The following is a 23,301-nucleotide window of genomic DNA, read 5'->3' on the forward strand; positions in this document are numbered from 1 at the left end:
GGCCAGTCCATTTGGATATACATGAAACAGTTTTTCCATTTAGAATCTTTGTTTTAAAAGCTTACGAAATCAGACCGCCAGGTTCTCCATCCGCCATCAATTATTATGACTTGGCCACAGCTGAAGAATTTAACAATCTTAAACACTTGAGCTCGGAAAAACTTGTAAATAGGCAAAATGGGCATAATTAGTTGGGGTTCAATGTTGGACGTGCAAAACCTTTTAAGAAACTTCGGAATACGCCAAGCCGTCGTTGTCTGGTGTCCTTTTGGAAAAAGTGGCATGTTTATATCAAAGAATGAACTTTATTGGAAAATGGTTGGGGGAAAAGGGTAAGAAAGCAGGGAAACCTTAACAGGGATACAATATTTGACATGAGAGAGACATAAAAATGTGCATGAAACGTTTTAACAACTTAAACGTGAAAGGAGATGGGAGCATTTCAGGGTCTGAAAACATTTATCTGCTTATTTATCATGCTTGAATTTACGAAATCTTCTACTTGTGTTTCATTGCTTTGACTCCGGCAAAGGCACGGGGCAAAAGTATAGGATGTAACCCTATTTTTTTTTCTTTTATTGCTACACTAATGGTCTCGTATTAAAGTCAGAATGAATGTTCTTTTGCTTGTGGATATGCATTCGACGTATCGTTGAACTTGCTTACCGGAACCGTTTTTTTTTGTTGTTGTTTTTTTTTTTTTCTTAACCAAGAGTACACTTGAAATGACATTTAAAGTGCGTCCCTGCGTCAGCAAGCCACTTTCAACCTGCTGTCCTTTGATGCCTTGCTGCTTTAGTTCTGGTCACTCCCGCGCGTCCAGGCTTAGCCCCTCACTCTTTGCCTGCTGCCAGCTTCGAAGACAAGAAGGAAAAGGACATTTTTTTAAATTGATTTCTCCAAGTTAACTGAGGTGTTTTTGAGGGAGTTTAAATGCTGGACATCAGAATTCCTGTCCTGAAAACGTCGAGTTTGGTCAAGCAGGAGTGCTGAAAAATCTCTTTTCTGAGTGTACAGTGATACACTAGACAGTAGAGGATGCTGAATGAACGGGATTAGTCCAAATAGTGCAGCAACAGTCATGACAACACAACAAAAATGCATGCGTAGTCGCATGAAAAGACAAAGACTTAGACAATTTGGGAAGAAGAAAAAAAATTTCTTGCTGTGGCCTGGACCGATTTTGGTCCTTATATTGACAAATATTTCCCACTCGCGGTTATCAAGACTAACTGCCGAGAAAAGCCAGCACATTTACCACGGGTGGTTATTTGTCTTTTCCAGGGTGTTCCATTCCTTTTGCCCAAACTTAGGTGGGATATGCTCTACCTCACATTTGACACTGATGAGGACAAGCGGTATAGTAATGGATTGGTGGGCATTTAATTCTGTTGTCCAAGGCGGCAGTTACCATCAATAGCTGGCTAGAAAAGCAATTACACAAATCACATGATATAGTTCTTTATGTGTTTTGCACAATGGGATGTGGGCCTTGACCACTTTTTGTTCTTTCTAATTGTTCTTTTTATTTCTATTGTGCGAGGTGATGTCTGGACTGTCTGGACGAGTGATAGCATTAATTAAAGGACAGGACATAACCGTGTACGTTTCTATTGAATGAGGTCGATCGTAAATATGCTTTGGAGGGCTCACAATAGTCAGATGTACAAACCTCGAGTTGTCAAGTGGGTTCAAACAGATTGGTGAGTAGGTCCTTGAAGTCGTCTGCCATTTAATCACTTTACTTTTTAAAAGTAGGGATCACAGTTAATTTTATGCAGAAAACGTATAAATGTTCCATTGAAACAGATGAATGTTAAGGTTATTACTGTACCAAATCTCTGGTGAGGTAAACAGCTGATGCTTACTTATTATAACATCTTTGCAGGTTCCATGCTCCTTTATTTACCACTTAAACGTAATCCCTGAATCCATTATGTTCCATCTAGAGCTGGGGTAAAATATATGACCCCTGATCCTATCCTACTGTGTTACAGGTCCTAGATACCGGGGATTAAATTAAATGTGTGGTGCTGGATTCATTTTGTTGCCTAGCAGCCAGATGTTTACTCATTTCCAGACGTTCAACTAAGCCGGGCTGTCTGGTTTGAGCTTCGTGATTGTCCTCTTCAAGGCCAACGATTTGGAAGTTGTAAATTCAAATGGCTCCAAAGCTATTTTTATGTTTGTTGATCTTGAATCAGATAGGGAATGTCTGGAAGAGGAGGGTCGGTTTGGATGGTAATCGGGTCTCAACGACCACAGTACGTAGAGAATGAAGAGAGTTTTCTCCACGGACCTTTTGGTGGGCGGCTGATTTTCTAGTCACTCGCCTTCCTTGCTTGGGTTAGATTTGTGTGGCTAAACCTAAACCTTAATTCCAATATCGGTGATAACGGAAGCTATGACATCAAATAACTTAGCAAGAAAGCAGTGGCGTGCTGCCAGTGAAACCTCTGGGAAGTAGGAAATATCCCAAACAAAAATATGACCCAAGCCCTGCGATAAGATTTGTTCTGCGTTTCATGGGGCCAAGGTCATGCAACAAAACCTAATTAAAAGGCCCTCGCATCCTCTATGAGGATCAAACATTAATGCCATTCTCTGTCGACATTAAACAGTGTTGGAAAAATGAGATTCAAACCACAATGGCTAAGTTTTTGTTCAATTTCGGGTATGCATCATTCAGACCTTTTCCTGCATTGTTTTATAAAACTGAGATTACCTCCCCTTTCCCCCCCACAAAATACTTGTCGAATTTTGATGCCATGCTTCACGTACATTACATAGTAAAGGCAAAAATCTTCGCAAATTAGAGTGAGCCACCTTTCTAGGAGAACTGGTATTTGGGTCGTATTTGATGTAATTCCTTATTAGGAGTTACTGTTCAATTTTGGGAAGAGGTCCTAGGGACTTTTTCGTAAGTCCCGCTATGATAGACATGTCCACCCAATTTCTTGTTAATCTTTGAAACTGTATAGCGAATGAAAGCAGTCGAAATTTCCTACGTCCCAGTTTTTCAGAATTAAACACACACAGCAGCAATACGGACATTTCAGACTGTTTCTTTAAAGACAAGGCCGTTGACTGACAGTTGAATGCAGACTCAACCAGTTAGCAAGCTGATCGGTATTAAATGCTTTTGTTGCAGCAATGACATTCACCGACTAAATTATTGCTTTACCTAAAACTCTTCGGGAAGTTTTTCTCCTTGAAACGCCCTCTACATGACAGCAAGTAGACATCATTAGCTCATACGGTGGCTTCCCAACAGCTAGCGTGCAAAGACCAGTCGTTTAAAACTCACCATGGATCATTTTGACAAGCTGGTCGCCGTCGAAGTTTTGATCCTTTTCGATGGTGGAGATTTCTGCGAGATTAGTTCCTAAACAACACAATTAAAGAAAACCATTATTTACAAGGCTTATGGCAGTTCTAATGATGTTCAGCAAATTAGTTTTACTAACCATCCACGGCAACGTGGGTAGTGCCAGTGCTGACTGAGTACTGAGGTGCTGGAAAAAAGACGAGCATAGTAAGTTATCTACAACCATTTGGGAAGAAGCTCATACGGTTCATTAAAGAGCTGTATTGCGTCCATCAAAGCGTCACTCCGCAGATTGTTCTGCTTTTCTTTCCATAAAAACACTTACCTGAGACAACTCTGGTGACTTTGGTGATGGCGGGATCACGTTCAATGAGCCTGGTCACCTTAGTGATGGACGGCTCCTGTTGGATGACCCTCGTCACTTTGGTCACGTCGGGAACTAAATAAGGTTGGGGCAAAAACAAAATGAAATATCTCTTTCATGACAGTTTACACAGTCATTGTCATTCACATGGATGGACGTATTATGACAAATGGACTTTTCACTAGATCAGTTTCTCCAAAAGAATGTAATTCCCCACAATTCCCCAAAACCTTTAATCGGACTGGCAAAAATCAAAATTCAGCCAATGTAAGCCAGTTTCACTTTGCAACGTGACCTTTGTTCGGCTCGTCTGAATTGATCCACAAAAAAGCCTCAAGAACCAGTCCCTGAAAAAACAGAGAAAGCCCGTCATCTTTGTTTGAATCTACCATTTTAGGATCATTCTGGCCATTTCTAGTGGTCATCGAGATTTATTTGATTACCTACCAAATTTGAACCACAATACATCCATCCACTGAACAACGCTTAATTGTGAAGCATTTCAGTTCTTGTCTTTGCATGTGGGTGAGGTCTATTATGTTAAAGTTTGATGACATGCCATCAAACAAAACTTTAATAAATCAACTCTTGGAATTTCAGGGTTAAGTAATTAGTCTTCAGATGAAAGATTAATCTTTTGGAACCCTCAACATGCCTGAACGCTTCAAATTTTTGCAAGATCTTAGATTCCGGTTACCCCTTCCTTAAAACTTGGTAGCTCATGCGCAAGATTTGAGAAGAAATCAGAAAGCAGTTTAATTTAATGACATGAAATTGTCATGAAGAACGTTCTGAAGAAAATTGAACAAAGTCAGCTACTGTTTGGTATGATGCCACAATTTGGGCAAATATTTTGACGAAATCCTCCTGGGGAATTTGCCCAAATAAACCACAATTGAAAGCAGTTATCTAATAATGGGGTTTCTAAATTACAAAGCTCCTTTTTCTTTTTCCATATCTTGTCTAATGCGGGTGGACCATGGTGTCAATGTTAGTGAGTCACATGAAAACTGCAGTGAGAGAGCTTGTTAATCTCTGATCCCATCTTGAATTCATATTGGTGTTTGTTTAATTGTCTTGTCTGTTTGCTTAGAAGCTACTATGGCACAGTTTTTCTTTGAGCTCTGCGGCGGTCAGCAACGTGTGCCAGGGAAGGAAACGATCACATCATTGGACACATCTGTTTAACATGGAAAAAAAAAACATGGCATCTGTTTTGTATATTATGTGTGACAGAGATTGCAATGCGTTATTTGCCACTCGTCAGGGAGAGTCCACCAGGCTAAGGGACTCCCATTAGAAGGAGGTCGAAAAACACGTCGTGGAAAACCTTTTCTGGATATAACGAAAGACAGTTTTCTGGTAGCTGATTGCTTGATGAAAAGATGCAACTGGAAGTACACTGGTTCAAGTGCCGGTGTACCCATCACTCAAACTGATGTAGGCGAAGTGACCTGCGAGATCAGTAATCAAGAAGCTTGATACTTTCCTTTTATTGAGGTTAAACCGTATTTTGACCTCAATTATTGCCTGCTCGAGGTCTGTGATTACTATTTTCACGTTCACCGCTGAGCGCTGACAACTATTGGATGAGAATTGGAAAAATTGGTCGACGCAGCTACTTTTGATGCAGTCCTCTTACTAACCAGAGTTTGTTCATGTCTAAAGAATTTTCTAGTGAGGAAATCACTTTACAGAATGTAAGTTGAGGGTTAATTGTTATTTGGCGAATTTTACCTTGAACAACTTGTCTGATGATCTTCTCTATTGAAAGTCGGAGATATAAAGCCATTAATGTCGGAGTACACCTCTCAGGAGATTCAAAACATGTAATAAATAGTGTGCATTACATTTCAGTTGTTTTACTACTCACTCAAAAATGTGAGAGGGATTTCCTGGTATCTGAAGCCTGGAATGTACTGGAAATTCCAAAGTGAGAGTATGTTAGCGCAGAGTACACACAACGTTGTACAGAACATTTACAGTTTCATTGAGCGACATGAAATTTGGTAGGTAGTTGTGTCATCAGTAACCCCACAAAAACTCTCAAGAACGTGCATTGAGTTTTTTCCTGGTGTTATGTAAGAGGACAAAAGTACATTTTAAATTGCTTCTACTTTTGTGCAGGATTTCCAGTCACTACTTTTGCCAACCGTTTCAAGAGATACGAACACTCTAAGTGGAACTTGTTTCAAATAGCACTGTATAAAAATCTCTAAGGTATTGTACAGGTACAACGGGATGAGGTCATGACCAACCTTAATCTGTGTATAGGAAATGAGCCTCTTCAGTAGCGAGAGGAGATCCTGGTTTCCAACAGGGAAATCTGCGTAAAAGTGGAGGAAATCTCATTTAAAAAAAAAAAACAAAACACAATACCAAGGTTGACGAGGATTTGTTGGGAGGTGGGGCTTGGGGGGTGTCATACAGTTTGAGAGATTTTGGAAAATCTTACCTGCGGGATACAAGAGTTGGTTGACGAAGTGAATGACTCCATTTGTGCCCATGATGTCAGAGTCGGGGATTTGGACTGAATTGACTCGCAGGGTGTCGTTTGCCTGCGAATGACAACGTCCATAAACCTCAAACCCAATACCTTGGATGACTCCACATGATAATAGCTACCAGCTTGTTGTGAGTTAAGATCATTTGATTATTGCTCCACAAATACTATAACTGCGGTTGATATGCTTTAAAAGAAAAAAAGCAAATAGGCTTAACTCTACTCACAAACATCACTTTGAGGTTGCTGCCTTGCAGGGACTTGAGAAGGTTCGTCACTCCAGTTTCCAAACCACCGCCAATGAAGATGCCGTTATTGATGTGGTAAAGAAGGATGGTTCTGAGAGCGTTTATGTTGCCTAATTTTAAAGACGGGCAAAAGTAATCATCGATGAGCAACATGTTAAATGCGCTCAAACTTGGTGTGCTGTAAGCCTACTTTTCAGAAGAGTGAAATCCGTCTCTTTCAGACCAGCAAACGCCTTGTCGGTAGGGGCAAATAAGGTAAAGTCTCCCTCTTGTCTCAACACGTCTGTCAGTCCGGCATCTTCCATTAGGGACAAAAAGATCCTGTAGCACGGAGAGGAAATTGGCACCAGAATAGTGGAACAGCATCCCTTTTTCATACCCATGCACGTGCCATTAATGGAAAGCTTGACAATGCTGCGGTTTAATGGTTTACGTAGCGTTTCAATGCCAAGGTCTGCTTTCGAAAAGACTGCAGAGGTACTTACTTGAACCCGCCGTTATCTCTCAGAATCTCGTACATGGATTTTTCAGCTGGTTTGAGGAAGCTCTTCATGAGATGGAGCGCTCCGTTGCTTCCCTCCTTGCTACCTCTGATAAGGCAGGAGTTCTCAATGCACACGGCCTGCAGAAGACCAGAGACAAAACAACCAAGATTATGCCTCAAATCCACAAGGATTAATGGTTCTCAGTAAGGATGACGCACAGTGCGATAGATGAAGACCCTCAGAAGCTTCCCGCTAATTGTCTCCAGCGTCTGGCCATTGTAAAGCTGTCCGAGGATGATCTTTTTCTTCAGGATGTGGTTTTCTAGGATAACCTTCAGCATCCTTTGATCCATGGACATCACCTCATCTGCAGCCAAAACACAGAAAAAGCTCTCAGGACAACGCTGTTGTATACCACTGCAAGCAACAATGTAAACATATGAATGAATTAATACCAAGTAAGCATTCACAACATTGTGATTTTATTTCATACAAATTATTCGATTGGGCATGTTTAGAAAATGTTGTGATCATCCGTCACAAGTAGCAGCACGGATGAGCAAAGGCATGGCGGTAAAGAATGATTTATGACATGAACTTGAGCTTGGTGGCTGGACCATGTGAAATAAGCTACAAATCATGTCTTCATTTTGGGGATAATTTCCAGTGCAAACACGAAGTTCCTGTTACCGCCAGCTGTTGGCGCACTGTGAACTCCGAGCACTCTTTCCAAACCCATAAAGTATCCTGGCTCCATTGACTGTACGTACACGTTTGGCAAACACAACTCCAGGGCTTCCACTTAGCTTCATTCTGAGTGCGAGAAGTTGGAGTTTTATGACGCAATGGATTGGACGGAGTGGGGCTTACCGTTGAAGGCGACGTTGAGGGGGGCCAGAAGAGTGTACTCGGCCTCAGGCCTCATGGCAGCAGACAGACCCAGCTCTGACACCATGTCGCCAAAGGTGGACTGGGAGGCTCCCACCAATTCCATCACCTGTTTAGCTTTAAAGGAAGATAGAATCCCAACACTGTCAAAATAGGATCATATCAAAGCTGTAAGCCTTTTGCTCGTACAGCGCAGTATATATTTTCTATTCGAAGAACAGTAGGACAAAGGTGAGTGTAACGTCTAGGGTTATGCTTGGGTTTAGGTTAGTTTTAGGGTTTAGCATTGGGTTTTTTGAGTGCTATCCTTAATCAGTTTCTGGCATAGAGAATGCATATGTACCGTTCACAAAACCATAGGACTATGTCAACAAGAGAAATAGAGAAGGCAGACCTAACCTGAGTCTGGCATGAGCACTTGGTCAATGAGGTGGATGACGCCGTTGGTTGTGACAATGTCCTTCTTGCGTACCATCTTAATGCCGTTGACAGTGAAGCTGTCGCCGTCACAGCCGATCACAATGCTGTTGCCCTCCAGAGTTTCGTAAGAAGTGCCGGCCATGATGGCCTCGGAGCACTGGACCGAGTCCAGGAGGTGGAAATTCAGGAGAGCTGGGAATAGAAGACAAGTTTGGAGTGAATGTAGTTGCACTGGTTGATGGGGCTTGTTGGCTGCTTGGGTGGCTTTGTGCTACATCTCGTGTTACATTACAAACAGAAGCTCACAGGAACCAGAAGACCCTTGGATCCTTTGGGTCCTTGAGGATAACCACTTGGGATTCTGCCACTGTTCTGTTTAATTTTGTGTGGGATTGTGTGATCTGACATCATCAACCCATAAAATATTTGAGGTTGACCAGCCTGCTTTGTTCAAGTACTACTTCCAGGGAAAGCTGTTTTATGTTGCCGCAGACAAGATCAATATCATCTTTTACAGATTCCAGGACAATTTTACAAACTTTTCAACAATATAAAAATTTCCATCTCACAATAGGCCTTTATCAGCGTAAATGTGCAATCCTATTTCATTCTGAATATTCTCTTTCATCTATTGACTTTCCGTCCATGATTACATGCGGGATTTGAAAGTAGAAACTAATTTGGGTTGTTATTCCCCACGAAAATGTATGCGTGGCTTGCCAAAGTGTGACCACGTTCCAGACTCATTGCACAGAATATTGCGGTTTCAGATGTTTCCAATTGGAACTGACTGAACCTGTCACAAAAAAAAAAGTCAAGTCAACACAGAGTCTGAGAATTTTGACTTATGCATATCTATGCTTGTACCTTCATCTTTAAGTTACAAAGATGCCTTATGTTTCATTTGTGGACTCTAATGCAGGGTTGTGAGATGCCTAGGGACGATTCATCATTTCTGTGCGCAAATATGTGGTGTACCTTGGAGGACCTGCTTGTCGCTCTGGAGCCTTTCCAGCACGTCACCTCCTAGCTTGGCAAAGGCGTCGTTGGTGGGGGCGAAGAGAGTGTAATGTCCGGGCTGACCCAGCTTGTCCAACAATCCAGAGTTTTGGGCAATATCCTGTAGGAATATCCAGCAGTATGGTTAGCTCAACTAGCTACTTGATAAAGACTAGAGATAGTAAGTTTCTTTCGACTTGTCCCTTTCGGGGTCACCACAGCGTGTCATCTCAGATGAACGCACATATATGTTTGGCACAATTTTTACGCCGGATGCCCTTCCTGACACAACCCTTCTCAGGGAGTGTTATTTAAATTGTCCATTATCACGATTATAGGAACAAAAATCATTATCTGTCAATGTAAACATGCCATTTTTACACATTTGAAAGCATAAAAGGCAGTAACCGAAATAAATTTTGATACATGCAAGATCTCAAAATGCATCGCAGAACATCACACCATTGACTAAATACAATTTGAATGGTAATTACAAGAAAGAAGTCCGAGATTAACATTTGAAATGTGACGTATGTGCTAGAGTTTCATTCTGTTAGAGTACCGGATTTTTTGCAGTATAAGGTGCACTGCATTATAAGGCGCACCTTCAATGAACGGCCTATTTTAAAACCTGTTTCATATATAAGGCGCACCGCATTATAAGGTGGATAGAATAGACACTACAGTAGAGGCTGGGGTTACGTTATGCATCCATTAGATGGAGCTGCACCAAAGGCTCAATATTGATCCCTCTATAAAGTGCACCGGATTATAATGCGCACCATCGGCTTCTGAGAAAATTAAAGAATTTTAGGTGCGCCTTATAATGCGGAAAATACGGTATACAGTATTGCGTTATGGTCCAGTATTAATGGTTTCTATAAATGCCACTGACCCCTACTCACACTCAGTGTAGACAGGTCATCGTCAACCTCAATGACATCCTGAATGGTGGTCCCGACAGCGCTGATGACACGGTCGATGACGTGGACAACGCCGTTGGTGGCCACCTGGTTGCCGTGGATGATCCTGGCGCAGTTGACGGTCACCACCTGCGGGGCGAGACGCCATTAGTTATGGCAGGTCATGAGGCAAGGCAATCACGGTGGGGCTCACCCCGTTGGGGTAGTGATTGATGAGAAGACCCAGGTCGTTGTACATGGAGGTAACGGTCATGCCATTGCGTAAATCTTTGGTGAGGAGGCGCTTGTTGACCATGTGGTAATGCAAGGCGTTGTACAGCTCGATGTTGACGTTGCTCACAAGTGCAGCCCGCATGCTCTGTCACGGGGGAAGAATGAAAATGAAAATAACAAAATATTTACAAATAGTACCATTTTTTTGGTCACTCTTCTTAAATAGAGTTTTTCGGCCATTGTACTTCACTTGTGTAATTTTTTTTTCCTCACTCCTGAGATTTTAAATCAGAGGTCTGTAATGTCTAGCGTTGTTACTTTTTTCAGCTTCCATGGATGATCGTCCAATGTAAAAAAGACAGAAATAGATTGAGGTAAAGTTAACTGGGGTCATGATCGTGATTATTTGAGATTTTAATGCGTTAAAAAGAAACAGACAAAGTGTAAGGTGAACTAGGGTACATACATGGATGGTGAAGGCAACAATTTTGGAGACGCTCAGTTGATAATGTTCACAGTATTGTGGGATCACCTCGTTTTGAAAGCAGCAAGGCTGTGCTAAAGCTAACTAGCTGTTAACAACAAAATATGATATGTAATATGATTTGAAGTAATCAAACGGATGTCCTATGCCATTGACAGTGAGAAAAAAATGGATATTTTTGACTTGTATACGCAAGTTCATTTCAGAGAGTGTGCTTACTCAAGTAAGCTCCAGGATTCGAATCAGTACTTCTCTTTATAAAAGTATCTGTACGTAAAGCTATTATGAGTACAGAGTGCAAGTACTTTTGCGACCTCTGTGTTTCAGGGGCGTATTTTGGGCTCCATCATGGACCTCACCTCATCCAAAAGCTCCCAGGCGTCGTTGCTGGGTGCAAAGAAGGTGTACGAGCCGGATCCCTCGATCTCACCCCTTAGCTTGGACATGTCTGCGTATCTTTGCGTGGAATGCGCCTTCACCAAGCCCAGTGTGCCGTACACATGGTCGATCGGGGCCACTGTGGAGGTGTAAACAAACAAACAAAAAATTAACTCTGGCAAAGTCTGTTTTGAAAATGCTTTTTTTCTTCACTTTAACCAATTTTACAAGTTATTTATTTATTTATTCATTCATTCATTCATTTATTTATTCATTTCTTTATTTATTTGTTTATGAATTTATCTATTTACCAAAATCTATTGTTTTGGGTTTAAAACGTTCCTAATAACAATCAAATGCACAGGGGCAATTTTGGAAATTTGATAATATCATGACAGTTATATGGTTTTTGCATTCATAAGGGCCCTCTGTGAAAAAAATAACTACAATCTAACTTGTTTGTTTTTGGAATGGGGTCGGAAACCTGAATACCCGGATGAATCTTAATGCAAGTCAAATGGAGAATGTGAAAACCCCACACAGTAAGGCCCAAGCCGAGATTCAATCTTGTAACCTCAAAACTGCGAGGCAGAGATGCTAATCATTAGCCACCGTCATGACCAAAAATGACAAAGATTTTCGGGAGATTCATGTCTCAAGACTTGCCGAAAAGTGCTGCATAACATCTTGTGAGAATTAATTTTATATCTTTTTTTTTTTCTTGCCTTTTTGTGGACTTTTTATGATATGTTCCAAAATAACGAGCAGCGTTAAACAAGGGCGGGAAAGAGTACAAGTATGTAGACTGCTAATTGCGGTCGGTGCAAGCTAATTGGTCTTGTTGTCATACTACATAAATATATCTTCTTTTAAAACTAACGCAGGTTGAATAAAGTTAGCACATCTGCAAAGACATTTTTTTTTATCTTGCCCTAATCCTTCATCATCAAAGTGGAAAAAAAATGTTGGATTCTTTCAACATTAAACTATTGCAGCTTAGTTTTAGAATCGTACTTCTGTTAAGCTTGCTAAAAGATAAATGTTACTTATGAACATGTGATGTCCTGTTGAAAAAAACTTGACGACGGCGGCAGTCTGACATTGAAGCAAATCATTTCAACTGCCACTATTTCCGATGGGAAAACAAAAAATTGGAGGTTGACACGCTTCACAACCGCTAGCCAATAGTCTTACTACAACTTTGAACACGTGCACCTCAAAGAACGAGACTACATGTGTCAGAAACATGTGAGTGCTTCCTTTACCGGAGTAATAAGAAGCAGCTGCTCGCAGGGTTTGGAGGATATGCCCAAATAAAAGTTTTATAAACTGAGTCCAACATAAGTTGGTTCATGCCACACACCTGCAGGGCAACCGCGCATTCCGTCCAGTTTCATGTAGCCGGGGCAGCACTCGTAAAGGACGGTCCTGTAGGTGAAACAAGCGCATTACAAAACCGCAGGCAGGTAGCGAATCCTTTCAAAAGGTGGACTCCTAGCAGTGTCAGATGATATGTCGGCTATCAATAACATTGTTGTCACAGCGCTTTCAGATGTTAGCGTTTGGCTCATTTGCTACCAAACGATGTCACGCCATCCGGCGTCTTGATCCACACGCTAATGGGAAAGCTGGCTCCTGGATTAAGCTTCGATTAAAATTGCAGCTTTATATTACAGAGTGTTCCATTTTAAGATTCACAATCAGTTTAGTTGCTGCTTGGCATTTGGTTAACCTAATTTTGGCATACCGAAACGCATGGCACGAAACTCAGGATTTAAAACGTTTTGGTCAGCACAAAGACCCTTTTATGGTCTCTCCTATGGAAACTGTTGAACTAAGTATTGTGCTCTTGCAGTAAGTCAAAATTACCATCTCCTTGAAAAACTGCCCGGGAACGCTGAGGGATGCTGTCGACAAGCCCAAAAGCAACCGAACAGAAGAATGATTTGTCCTCTACGACACAGCACGTCATATCAAAGCAACCCCAGGCTTTCTTTCAGGTTCATTTCAAGTTTCAGGTTGAAGAAAACTTCTGTTCCTGCACCGACAATGTAATACAAATATTTTGAAAATATTCCAACTTAATGTTCTGCTTGTTGTTTTTCCACTAAAAGGTTATTTTCTCACTGTTCTTGTCGGGAACGGGTGTTTTGCGTAAACCAATTAACGTCCTTCTGCTGAAAAAGCTAATTGGAACCTGCAATGTTGTGGATATTGAAATATCAGTCAGAATGCTCAAAAACGAGGAACTCTGCTTTGAAACTTGTTTACGGTGAATGAAGTAAAAGATGTGCTTCAAAAGTTCATTTTTTTTTGTAAAGTGTGAATTTCACAGATTTTCACCTTTAATGGGTATGTCTGGATTGCTCGAAAAATCTAGCTAAAAAGGCACTAAAATTGGAGCAGATCACCCAGGGCGGTCGGAAAAAAAAACTATAAAGTGCAGCTGCTGGATGTAAACACGTCTGATGGCATGAACATGTTTGGACATTACCTCCACGATTAAAAACCTTTGGGGATGCACAGGCGACTTATGCTACATTATAAAATAGCCACAAGGACACCGCAATTATATACACACATGTATATACATATATATACATATCACCATTCATTTTCTTTGCGGCTTATCCTCACAACGGTCGCGGGGGTTGCTGGAGCCTAACCCAGCTGTCAACGGGCAGGAGGCGGAGTACACCCTGAACTGGTTGCCAGCCAATCACAGGGCACATGGAGTCAAATAGCCACACTCACAATCACACCTAGCAATTTAGAGTATCTAAATAATGTTCCGTGTTTTGGGGATGTGGGAGAAAACCGGAGTGCCCGGAGGAAACCTACACAGGCACGGGGAGAACATGCAAACTCCACACAGGCGGGTCCGGGATCAAACCCGGAACCCCAGAACTGTGAGCCCGACGCTTTACCGTGCCGCCTATAGTCTATAGTCTGCGTGGGTTTCCTCTGGGCACTCTTCCTCCCACATCCCAAAAACATGCATACATTAAATTGCCCCTAGGTGTGATTGTGAGTGCGGCTGTTTGTCTCTCTGTGCCCTGCGATTGGCTGGCAACCAGTTCTGGGTGTACACTGCCTCCTGCCCAAAGAAAGCTTATGAGGATAAGCGGCTCATACACCGTTATAGTTCAGTTTCTGCTCTGTTAATAAAATAAATTTCAAGAACCTTATCAAATAAAGCCACGGTGTGTTCAGGAGTGAACAACCATGTCCGTAATATCCACGTGGAGAAAGAAGCAGTTCTCATGTGAAAGTAAACTGGAGAAAAGCTCCAGATGTGAGTCACCTGCTCTTGTAAAACGGCAACAATAGTGAGCTTGTGCGTATTCCAGCATTCTTTTGGGACAAAACACACGAAAAATGTCACATGCTTGAATTATCTGATGAAGACAAGATGCTGCATTGGATGCAGTTTGCACTCAAGAGGACAAAAACACCAAACGTGTCCAAGACTCATTTAAGAAAAACACTTTGCCTGACAAGGGAACATATTTGGTTCAGCTACTGCACTATTAAATGTGGTTTATATCTATCTATCTATCTATCTATCTATCTATCTATCTATCTATCTATCTATCTATCTATCTATCTATCTATCTATCTATCTATCTATCTATCTATCTATCTATCTATCTATCTATCTATCTATCTATCTATCTATCTATCTATCTATCTATCTATCTATCTATCTATCTATCTATCTATCTATCTATCGTGTTTGTCTGTAAAAATGCAGTAGACCCCAACTATCAAATTAAATTCAAGTCTTATTTTTTTTTTGACATAGTAATTACAGGCTAGCGTATTCTTGACATAACAATTTAAAGATGAATTTTTAATCCTTACATAAAAACGGGATTATATTGTTAAAATCGTCCGTATGATTAATAGTGCTTATTTTGTGGTTTTGTATCAGACTGTGAGGCACTGCAATGAGATCACACAGCAGCCCAGTCAGGGCACAGTCAGCATATTTAAAAAAAAAAAAGAGAAAGAGTGAAAAAAAAATAAGGTAGCTCCACTCTCACACAGAGGGATTGTGTCTGACCAAGGATTCAGAAACTTTTGACTTGTCAGCGTCTCCTTAAAGAAGAAAGCATTCCTCGGAGATTCACGGTAAATTGCTCAAGTAGAATATATTCTCCCCCGGGGGCTGCATTTCAGCGCAGTTGCCAGTCAGCAGCGTGGAAGTCTCCTTTGAAGCCCAAGTGCCAGGAAAATGCACGTAGAATTTGTGCTGGTGTCTAGAAATAATCAAATATTGTGTTTTTTTTTTTTTTTTTTTTTTTTTGCATAGGTCTTCTTTAAAAAAAAAAAAGGTCTCAATGGGAAGACTGCATTGTGCCACATTTGCAAAATCATTGGGGAAACTTCCCAACCTTTATTGACCCAAGGCACATGTTTTATATTGAAAAATGTGCACAAAACATACGTTATCCTGAAAAAAATGAGGATTACCTCTCAATTTACTCACTATCTTTCTCTGTGTGAAATCTTCACCTGTTTAGTTGAACACTAAATTAATAATTTATTTTATGAACGACATCAGGTGGATTCACAGGATGGAACTCGTTTTGCCAGTCCTTATCCGTCACTGGCATGAATAGAAGAAGAAAGATACATAATTGGATATGTGAAAAGTGTTCATACCATTTAGGAGAACTTGTATCATTTCCCATGACACCCCAGATTATCTCACACAACACACACACACACACACACACACACACAGCGGGTGGGCATCGTGTGGTGGTAATCAAGAGTGTCATCCTACGCAAAAAAACCCAAAGCGAATCTAAACTGTTCATATGGACTGCTGGAACCCAAACGCGCGTGACGGGCATGGAGCGAGTCGGTGACGGAGGGCTGGGTGTTTAATAGCCCACCACCCAAAAAAAAAAAAAATAAAACATGGCTTCCGTCCCTGTTTTAACAAAAAAGTGCTGAGAAGTCTGAAATGGCAAGAGAGTCGGAGAAAAAAAAAATAAGATGTGCAGTTGGACTTAAAACAGAATGGTGTCAGCAGTTCAGATCCACATCCTGGAGTCTGTGGTTGACTGCACTGACACTCACGCGGTGCCCCCACCCCACCCCACCCCACCCCACCCCATCCTCTCCAAACGCAAATGAACAAGACCGTCCTTTAATGCAAACGCGACAAAGAGTTCGGGGTCCAGCAAGGAAAACCTAAAAAGAAGCTAACACTCAAGGGTTGACATTTAAAGATAGATGCCCATCCATCGGAAACCTTTGTCTAACGTTTCGTCCAAATTTTGTGACTGATTGTTGGCTGTAGGGAGGGTGAACACGATCCGACTCGCCAACACTTGTTCTGGATTTCAAAACAAATTACTATTCACAAATTCACCTGCTTGTATATATTTCTGTGGAACCGAGCTAGCTATTTACTAAATTCTCACTTTGTTTCCAGTTTTTGATATGCGACAAGCTAGCCACAAAGCACTTTGGAATAGGAAAGTAGTACATTGTTGTCAAGGAACTATGTTGAAGTGAACTTAACTGAATCAACTGATAGAGAAGTATGATGGGGAGGAGCTGTGATTAGTCTGGGTTGTTAGTGAAAGTTCCCTTTTTTTCAATAAAATCATCTGTCAGCCGTTTAATATGATGGCTAATGTGAGATTGTTTGGAAATGCACTTTTTTTTCTATGAATGCCAAGGAGCACTCATCAACCATGAAGAAACATTTTTTTTTGTATCTTTATAATACGAATTAACATGATTACTTTGGTCACTATAATCGTGATATGCTTCACTCTGAAATCTAATCTGAAATCATCTCTAGTCATGCAAAGATTTAGTTCCCTCAACAAACATTTCAGTAGATTTCCAATTTTTAGAACATTTGCGAGTGCCGCTGTTCCGTCGACTGAGCCAGCGATCGTAAACGGAACCGACTTCACTCACAATCAATAATGCTGACTCAAGAAGTACTTACGCTTTCTTTCCGCAGATGGCGCGTTGGTACCAATTGCGACAAGTGCTGAAATACTTCTTCTTGGTCCCCATGACTTGCTGCAGCGCGCACACATTGGGCCTGAGGTATGTTGACGTTGGGGAGAAAGGAAACATGAATCGGGTCAAATCCGGGATTCAGACTTGACGAACACTTGAAGAGTTTATTAGACGTGATTGAAAACATGATGTGACCATATGGTGAACTATGCTGTCATCATAAATTTGTAATACAGTGGTGTCTTGAGATACAGGTTTGTGTGTGACCAAGCTCGTAAATCAAAACGTCTTTCTCCATTAAATTAAATTGAAATGCCAATAATCTACTACAATACTCCACCTTCCAAAACATTTGAATATTTTTTATATTTTTTTAAATAAGGTAACTACAACTCAATACTGTTGTATTTAAAAAAAAAAACACACAGTTTTTACATCTTGAAATAGGATTTATAGTTTGTTTTTTTTTCCCCCCAATTTTTGTTTCAATTCAATGAACAAGGTGCTGCTCCTTCTGGTGTGTGGAGTATAATGCACAGAGTTCTCATAATTTTGCTTGGAAATCAAAGCATTAAAAAAAAATATCAGCTTGTAGCGCCAAAACTTTGCAAGTCAGATCACTCGTATCTTGAGGCACACATGTATATGTAAAATCTGGAATACATTATTTTCAAAAGACACCAGTGCCAAAATGCAAATTTTTATACAATCACAAATGAATGCTAAAGTTCCTCTCAATAAATTAGATTATTGTGCGAAGCTTCCTTTGTTTCATAAGTGGAACTCATATTATAAAGGTTTTCTACTATGTCATTTTATTAAATTACATCATTATAGCTTGAAATTAAAGGAGATTCCAAAGTCATTTTCTGTATAAATGTCTTTAGACTGGTCTATAATATACATGCAATACTGAGTTACATATGAACTACATTTTAGCAATATTCTCATTTAATAAGATGCACCTACCTGTATGTACGTATGTACAATTTTTATGTAATATAAGCAAGAGACAGCAGTACTATTAAGGGTAATTATTACGCATCTGTGGTGAATTGATATAAGACACAATGACATCATCAGGGTGTCCAAAACGAATAATTTCACAAGAAACAACGTACTGTACATTCCTTACCCTTGATTCCTGCCCCGGATGCGACTGTGCGCCACTATCTTGTCGTAGGCCGACGAGTGCGCCTCGTCCAGCGAGGACCAGAGCACGAAGAGTGCAAAAGTGGCGGCGAAGAGGAGCTTCATCCTGGGCTGCCTGGCAGAGCCGAAGTGATGAGGGCTCCTCTCGCAGTGGGAGTTTATATATCGGCGCGCTCACTCGCCTCCTGCTCCGGGAGGATGACAGCATCAACGCGCAAGTACTACCAAGAACCTCTCAGAGAAAGTTGCCAACCCACACAGCCCACCCCCCAACCCCCCCCCTTTTTTTTTCCCCCTCAAGAATTGATCATAACAAAATATAAAAGTTTTTTTTTTTTTATGGTACCATTAACACATTTTAACTTTTCGTTTTATGACGTGCCATTGACATTTGCTTTTTAAATCCTCATTTCCACTCCTTTTTAACATATCGATGGGAAACAAAAGGGTCACGAGACACTTTATTAGCGCGCAATTTCTTTTGGGATGCAAAACGAGGGAAGCAAAATATTACAAACTGCTCTCAGGATGATGGAGTTGCACTGGATACTACCATGATAATAACAAGTTGCTATGTTGTAAAACACAATTTTTAAAAAGTACATTTTGGGGTAAATTACATGCGATTAAGATGAAGATTTATAATGTTTTTCCACGCAAGCACATGCATGCCCTCATGGTGCAGCAGTACCTAATAAAGCGTCTAAGGAGTGTGATTGAAATTCTTGTCAGCTCCGGTTCTACACACCACTGACACAACAGCACCATTCAAACAGACACATCATGTTATTCTCCTTTCTGGATGACCAATAAACTACACTGCGAGCAACATCTGCTTAACTTGCACAATGTTGTGTGTGTGCCACCTCGTGGTGAGAAGCACTTTTGCTCATCAACCACACAAGGTCACGCCGGGTCAGTGTTTTCCCCCAAACTGTAGAGAGCCAAGGCAAATATTTTACATGGCAATAATCCAAACAATCAAATTGGCTTCGTGTTGGGGAATGACTAGACTAGGTTACGTGACGTTGCGATAACGGCTTTTAAAGCCAGAAACGTCAAATTACGTGTAATCGTGCTGCACGGTGATCAGGGGAACATAAGGATTCCACATGGGACACATTTGGGATTTTCCAGGCAAACGTGGGGCTTATTTCCATGGAAGTCCCACATCAGTCCATTCTGATGCCCCCGCTTCCCGGATTCATAAATATGTATCTGGCCACAACCCCCCCGCAAAAAAAAAAGTCTGAACTTTTAACCTGTTGAATTATGACAAAGCAAATCCAGAATGTAAGTGACAAAGTTTTATGTAGCCAGTACTGGGTCTCAAAGTCTCAAACTACAGCAAGTTGGAATTCATTGTAGTCTGTCAGTAATAGTGCTACTTTTATTATATGCAAATTACTTATAGATCATGAATAAATTAGTAAGTACAGCAGTAACGTATTTCATGGCATTAGCTACCACATTTTCTTACAGCCCTTGAACAAACTACCGTAATTTCCGTCCGACAGAAGGCACCTGGTCACACGCCTCACCGAGTAGATTTGTAAAGGAAATACAATTTGGTAGATACATACGCCGCAGCTGTGTAAAAGCGCAAGTGCCCACATTGAAACTCACATTCAAACACAAGATATTTAGAAAGAAAGATGGTACACAGAAAGTTTAACGCTAGCGCAGCTTAGCACTAACGCTAGCGCAGTGCTAAAGCAAACGCTAGCGCCACGCTAGTACTAATGCTAACAGGGCAGGTGTGATGGTCTGACCGCTCTCCCGTGCTGAAAAGTCTCCTTGTGATGAATGCGCATGCGTTACGAATAGGGGAACTCTGGGTACACAGCAGACGCTTACTGGGAAATCACCCGGTCTCATAGTTCCCCTTCTTCTAAATCGAGGGAGCTAACATATATTATAACCTAACCCTAACCCCAAACTAACCTTAAAACAAAAGTTGATAAAAAGATATACACACATATGTACGTTCGCTGTGTTCGTCTTTCTGAGACGTCCATAGGCAACATGAACTCTCGGCGACAAGTTGCCGAATGGCACATGTTCAAGCATGGGTGGAGACGTTTCAGACTGGCCGGAAGTTTACAAATTATATGTGCATGCGCATTAATCAAAAGGAGACTTTTCAGCACCAAGAGCGCTCAGACCATCCCACCGGTTAAAATGAAACTTATTGGTAAATATCACTGAGACATGCCAGTATAACACAGCAGCAGCACGCTAGCACAGTGCTAATGCTAGCGCAGTGCTAACAAGGCCGTTAGAAGTCAATTCCTCTGCACATATATTACACTGGGCTCATTCTTACTTTTTCCGCTCAAGTGCCCCCTGGCGGCCGTTAGAAAAAACAAATTAACCGCATCACCGCATAAACCGCAGGGTTGAAAGCGTGTGAAAGTCACGGCTTGTTGGCCGGAAATTACGGTAGTTCGCATCACACCGTTCCTCACCTTGAGATGCTGTAAATCGAGGACTGCGTATATTTATTACATGAAATTGTCCATCCAACGGGCGGCACGCTGGCTAAGCTGTAGAGCGTTGGCCTCACAGTTCTGAGGATCTGGTTCAATCCTGGCTGCGCCTGTGTGGAGTTTGCATGATCTCCCCATGCCTGCGTGGGTTTCCACCGGGCACGCCGGTTTCCTCCCACATCCCAAAAACATGCAACATTAATTGGACACTCTCAATTGCCCCTAGGTGTGATTGTGAGTGTGACTGTTGTCTGTGATTGGCTGGCAACCAGTTCAGGGTGTACCCTGCCTCCCGCCCTTGACAGTTGGGATAGGTTCCAGCACTTCTGCCCCCCTTGTGAGGATAAGCGGCTAAGAAAATGGATGGATGGATGTTAAATACGACAATTTCAAAATGTTGGGAAACATTTTCATTTGTTGTTGTTGCCTGAATTAAAGACCTTGACGCACATGACTTGCATTTGTGGACCACACAAAACTATGTTGCAGGCTAAATGCGGCCACCGGGCCTTCAATTTAGAAATTTTCAGGCAAGGTATCAATCACTCAATTTTTCCCCATCAGCGATTGTTATATTGACAAATGGATTTCACCCTCAACGCATTAATTTGCTCATCCCAATCTTTGAACACACGGGAAGTTTCCGCATTCGACTCGCTGGTATGCAGCAACAACGCCGACGTATTCGCCGTCGCGATAATTGCACGCAGCGCGGCGTCGGCGCTCACACGATCCCTCCGCTCTTGCTCACTTCCACATCAATGATGAAAACACAGCGCAAAGTACTTCTCTGTCACATAATCGTTTCTCGACGCCGTATCTTTGCGGGCGAGCCCGTGACGGCGATGAAAGGCGATAACGCAGAAGCTTTTAGTGTCTGCAAACTCAAAAGTCTATCATCTGACTTAAATCTTTGAAAAGTGCAATCAATAGACGGATGATTCAGCGCGCCGCAATCCCCAACTCTCACAAATAAAAGCTTCACATGCGCAAGCAAACAACAGCAGTAGACTCTCATCGCCCAAGCAAGTGCTGCACACACGTCGACGAATTTGTGTTTTTACGAAGCGGCCAACAGTTGACATCGTGTCACTGCTATTGTTTTGTTTGTTTGTGGCCGTGGTCTCGACGTGGCTTTCCGAAGACACAATTACACTGATGTGTGGCGCATTGTGTTTGGAGTGGAAGGGCTAAGACATTATTAACATGTACAGTTATAAACATTATTATTTTTGGCCCACCCAATACACAACACACACAACATTTTTTTTAAAATACTTTACCCCTCAAATTCAATTCTTGTGTGACTGGACATGCATAACATTTGCTTCGTTCAAGTGTGTTCGTTCTTATTGTAACAGCAATTCGCCGGCAGGGGCGCTGTGTTGCAGCCGCCGGCCGACGCTGCCCAGCGCATTCGCAGAAGAAGCTGCAGTACATTGAAACGTATGGCGTGTGAAAACAGTTAGCGGATGCTATTCATGTGCTGTGAGCTAAATGTGTATTTTGTGCTGTTCACAGGTAAGATACACGGGGTGGGGAGTTTGGGGGTCGTTGCTGCGTTTGAGGTAGATTGCTGTCGAACTTGTTTCGCATTTCTAAGTTTTAATACGTTAATTGAACACGATAAAGCCCGTGTTAAAAAGAACTAATGAACAGGAAGAGAGTGTGCAACTCTCTGTTGCTTCACAATAAGAGCAACACATTGGCAGGAATATTTGAGTGATTTTTATGTCTAATCCGGCTGTATTATTTTCGATGTTTAATTTGTCATGCTTGATTTCTGTCTGTTGTTGAGCACCGGAATTAGGATAGAACTCACTTAAAATATTGTTTGAAAGAGTTTTGTCCTATACATTTGTTAGCTTACATGCTGTGTGATTCAGATACGCAGAAGAAGCTGAAGTACAGCGAAACATATCGCGTGCGAGAACTGTTAGCGGATGCTATTTATGTGCTGTGAGCTAAATGTGTATTCTGTGCTGTTTACAGAAATAAAATAAACAACTTTAATATGCTACAGAAAGAATTGGGTGACTCCATTCTTTAAAGTGAAACATATGTGCAATTTAGAATGTCCAGTAAATGCACGTTTTTGGGATGTGGGAGGAAACTGGAGCGCCCGGAGAAAAGCCATGCAGGCACGGGGAGAAAATACAAACTCCACACAGACGGGGCTGTGATTTGAACCCCGGTCCTCAGAACTGTGATGGCAACGCTCTTGCTGCACAACTGTGCCGCTTGTACGTAAAATATATTTGCTTTAATCTTTTTGTATTAAATGAGACTATTGTAAAACGTTTATGAATGTAAGCAAGTCAGATTGAAAATTTAAAGCACAAGTAATAATAACAATTTGTGACCTGTGCCATTTTTAGAACATCACTCACAGGCACCTGTAGTAGTCCTCGTGGGCAACCATGCACCCGCGCG

General features: G+C 41.5%; 1 protein-coding gene across 5 annotated transcripts; it reads right to left on the bottom strand.

Annotated features, from left to right (window-relative positions):
- Nucleotides 1-331: 331 nt before the first annotated feature.
- postnb (periostin, osteoblast specific factor b) lies at nt 332-22,253 on the bottom strand. Of its 5 annotated transcripts, none has more exons than XM_061827039.1 (24): nt 22,152-22,177; nt 20,848-21,040; nt 18,363-18,564; nt 17,211-17,309; nt 12,597-12,661; nt 11,215-11,372; nt 10,352-10,516; nt 10,141-10,287; nt 9,215-9,356; nt 8,216-8,428; nt 7,799-7,933; nt 7,147-7,295; nt 6,929-7,065; nt 6,634-6,764; nt 6,423-6,553; nt 6,148-6,250; nt 5,951-6,018; nt 5,566-5,611; nt 5,430-5,456; nt 3,654-3,767; nt 3,468-3,515; nt 3,308-3,385; nt 3,185-3,223; nt 332-854 (listed from the first exon to the last, which is right to left on the bottom strand). In XM_061827039.1, the coding sequence occupies exons 3-24, from the start codon at nt 18,482-18,484 to the stop codon at nt 826-828; spliced, it is 2,346 nt and encodes a 781-aa protein (XP_061683023.1). In that variant the 5' UTR covers nt 18,485-18,564; nt 20,848-21,040; nt 22,152-22,177; the 3' UTR covers nt 332-825. The 5 variants fall into 5 exon arrangements, with proteins under 5 accessions (XP_061683023.1, XP_061683024.1, XP_061683025.1 ...); XM_061827040.1 differs by having other exon boundaries at nt 20,848-20,978; nt 22,152-22,176; XM_061827041.1 differs by lacking the exon at nt 20,848-21,040 and having other exon boundaries at nt 22,152-22,253.
- Between the last annotated feature and the right edge of the window lie 1,048 nt (nt 22,254-23,301).

Source organism: Syngnathoides biaculeatus, chromosome 8 (genome assembly GCF_019802595.1).
Source record: "Syngnathoides biaculeatus isolate LvHL_M chromosome 8, ASM1980259v1, whole genome shotgun sequence".
NCBI lineage: Eukaryota > Metazoa > Chordata > Actinopteri > Syngnathiformes > Syngnathidae > Syngnathoides > Syngnathoides biaculeatus.

What these genes read in the sequence shown, in the direction of transcription:
- postnb (XM_061827041.1), bottom strand. Translation starts at nt 18,484, where the DNA reads ATGAAGCTCCTCTTCGCCGCCACTTTTGCACTCTTCGTGCTCTGGTCC. An exon ending in GCCATCTGCGGAAAGAAAGC is followed by an intron (nt 12,662 to 17,210) that starts GTAAGTACTTCT and finishes TTTCACCTACAG; the next exon opens with GACCGTCCTTTACGAGTGCT. An exon ending in GCTTGTCAAAATGATCCATG is followed by an intron (nt 3,224 to 3,307) that starts GTGAGTTTTAAA and finishes GCTGTCATGTAG; the next exon opens with AGGGCGTTTCAAGGAGAAAA.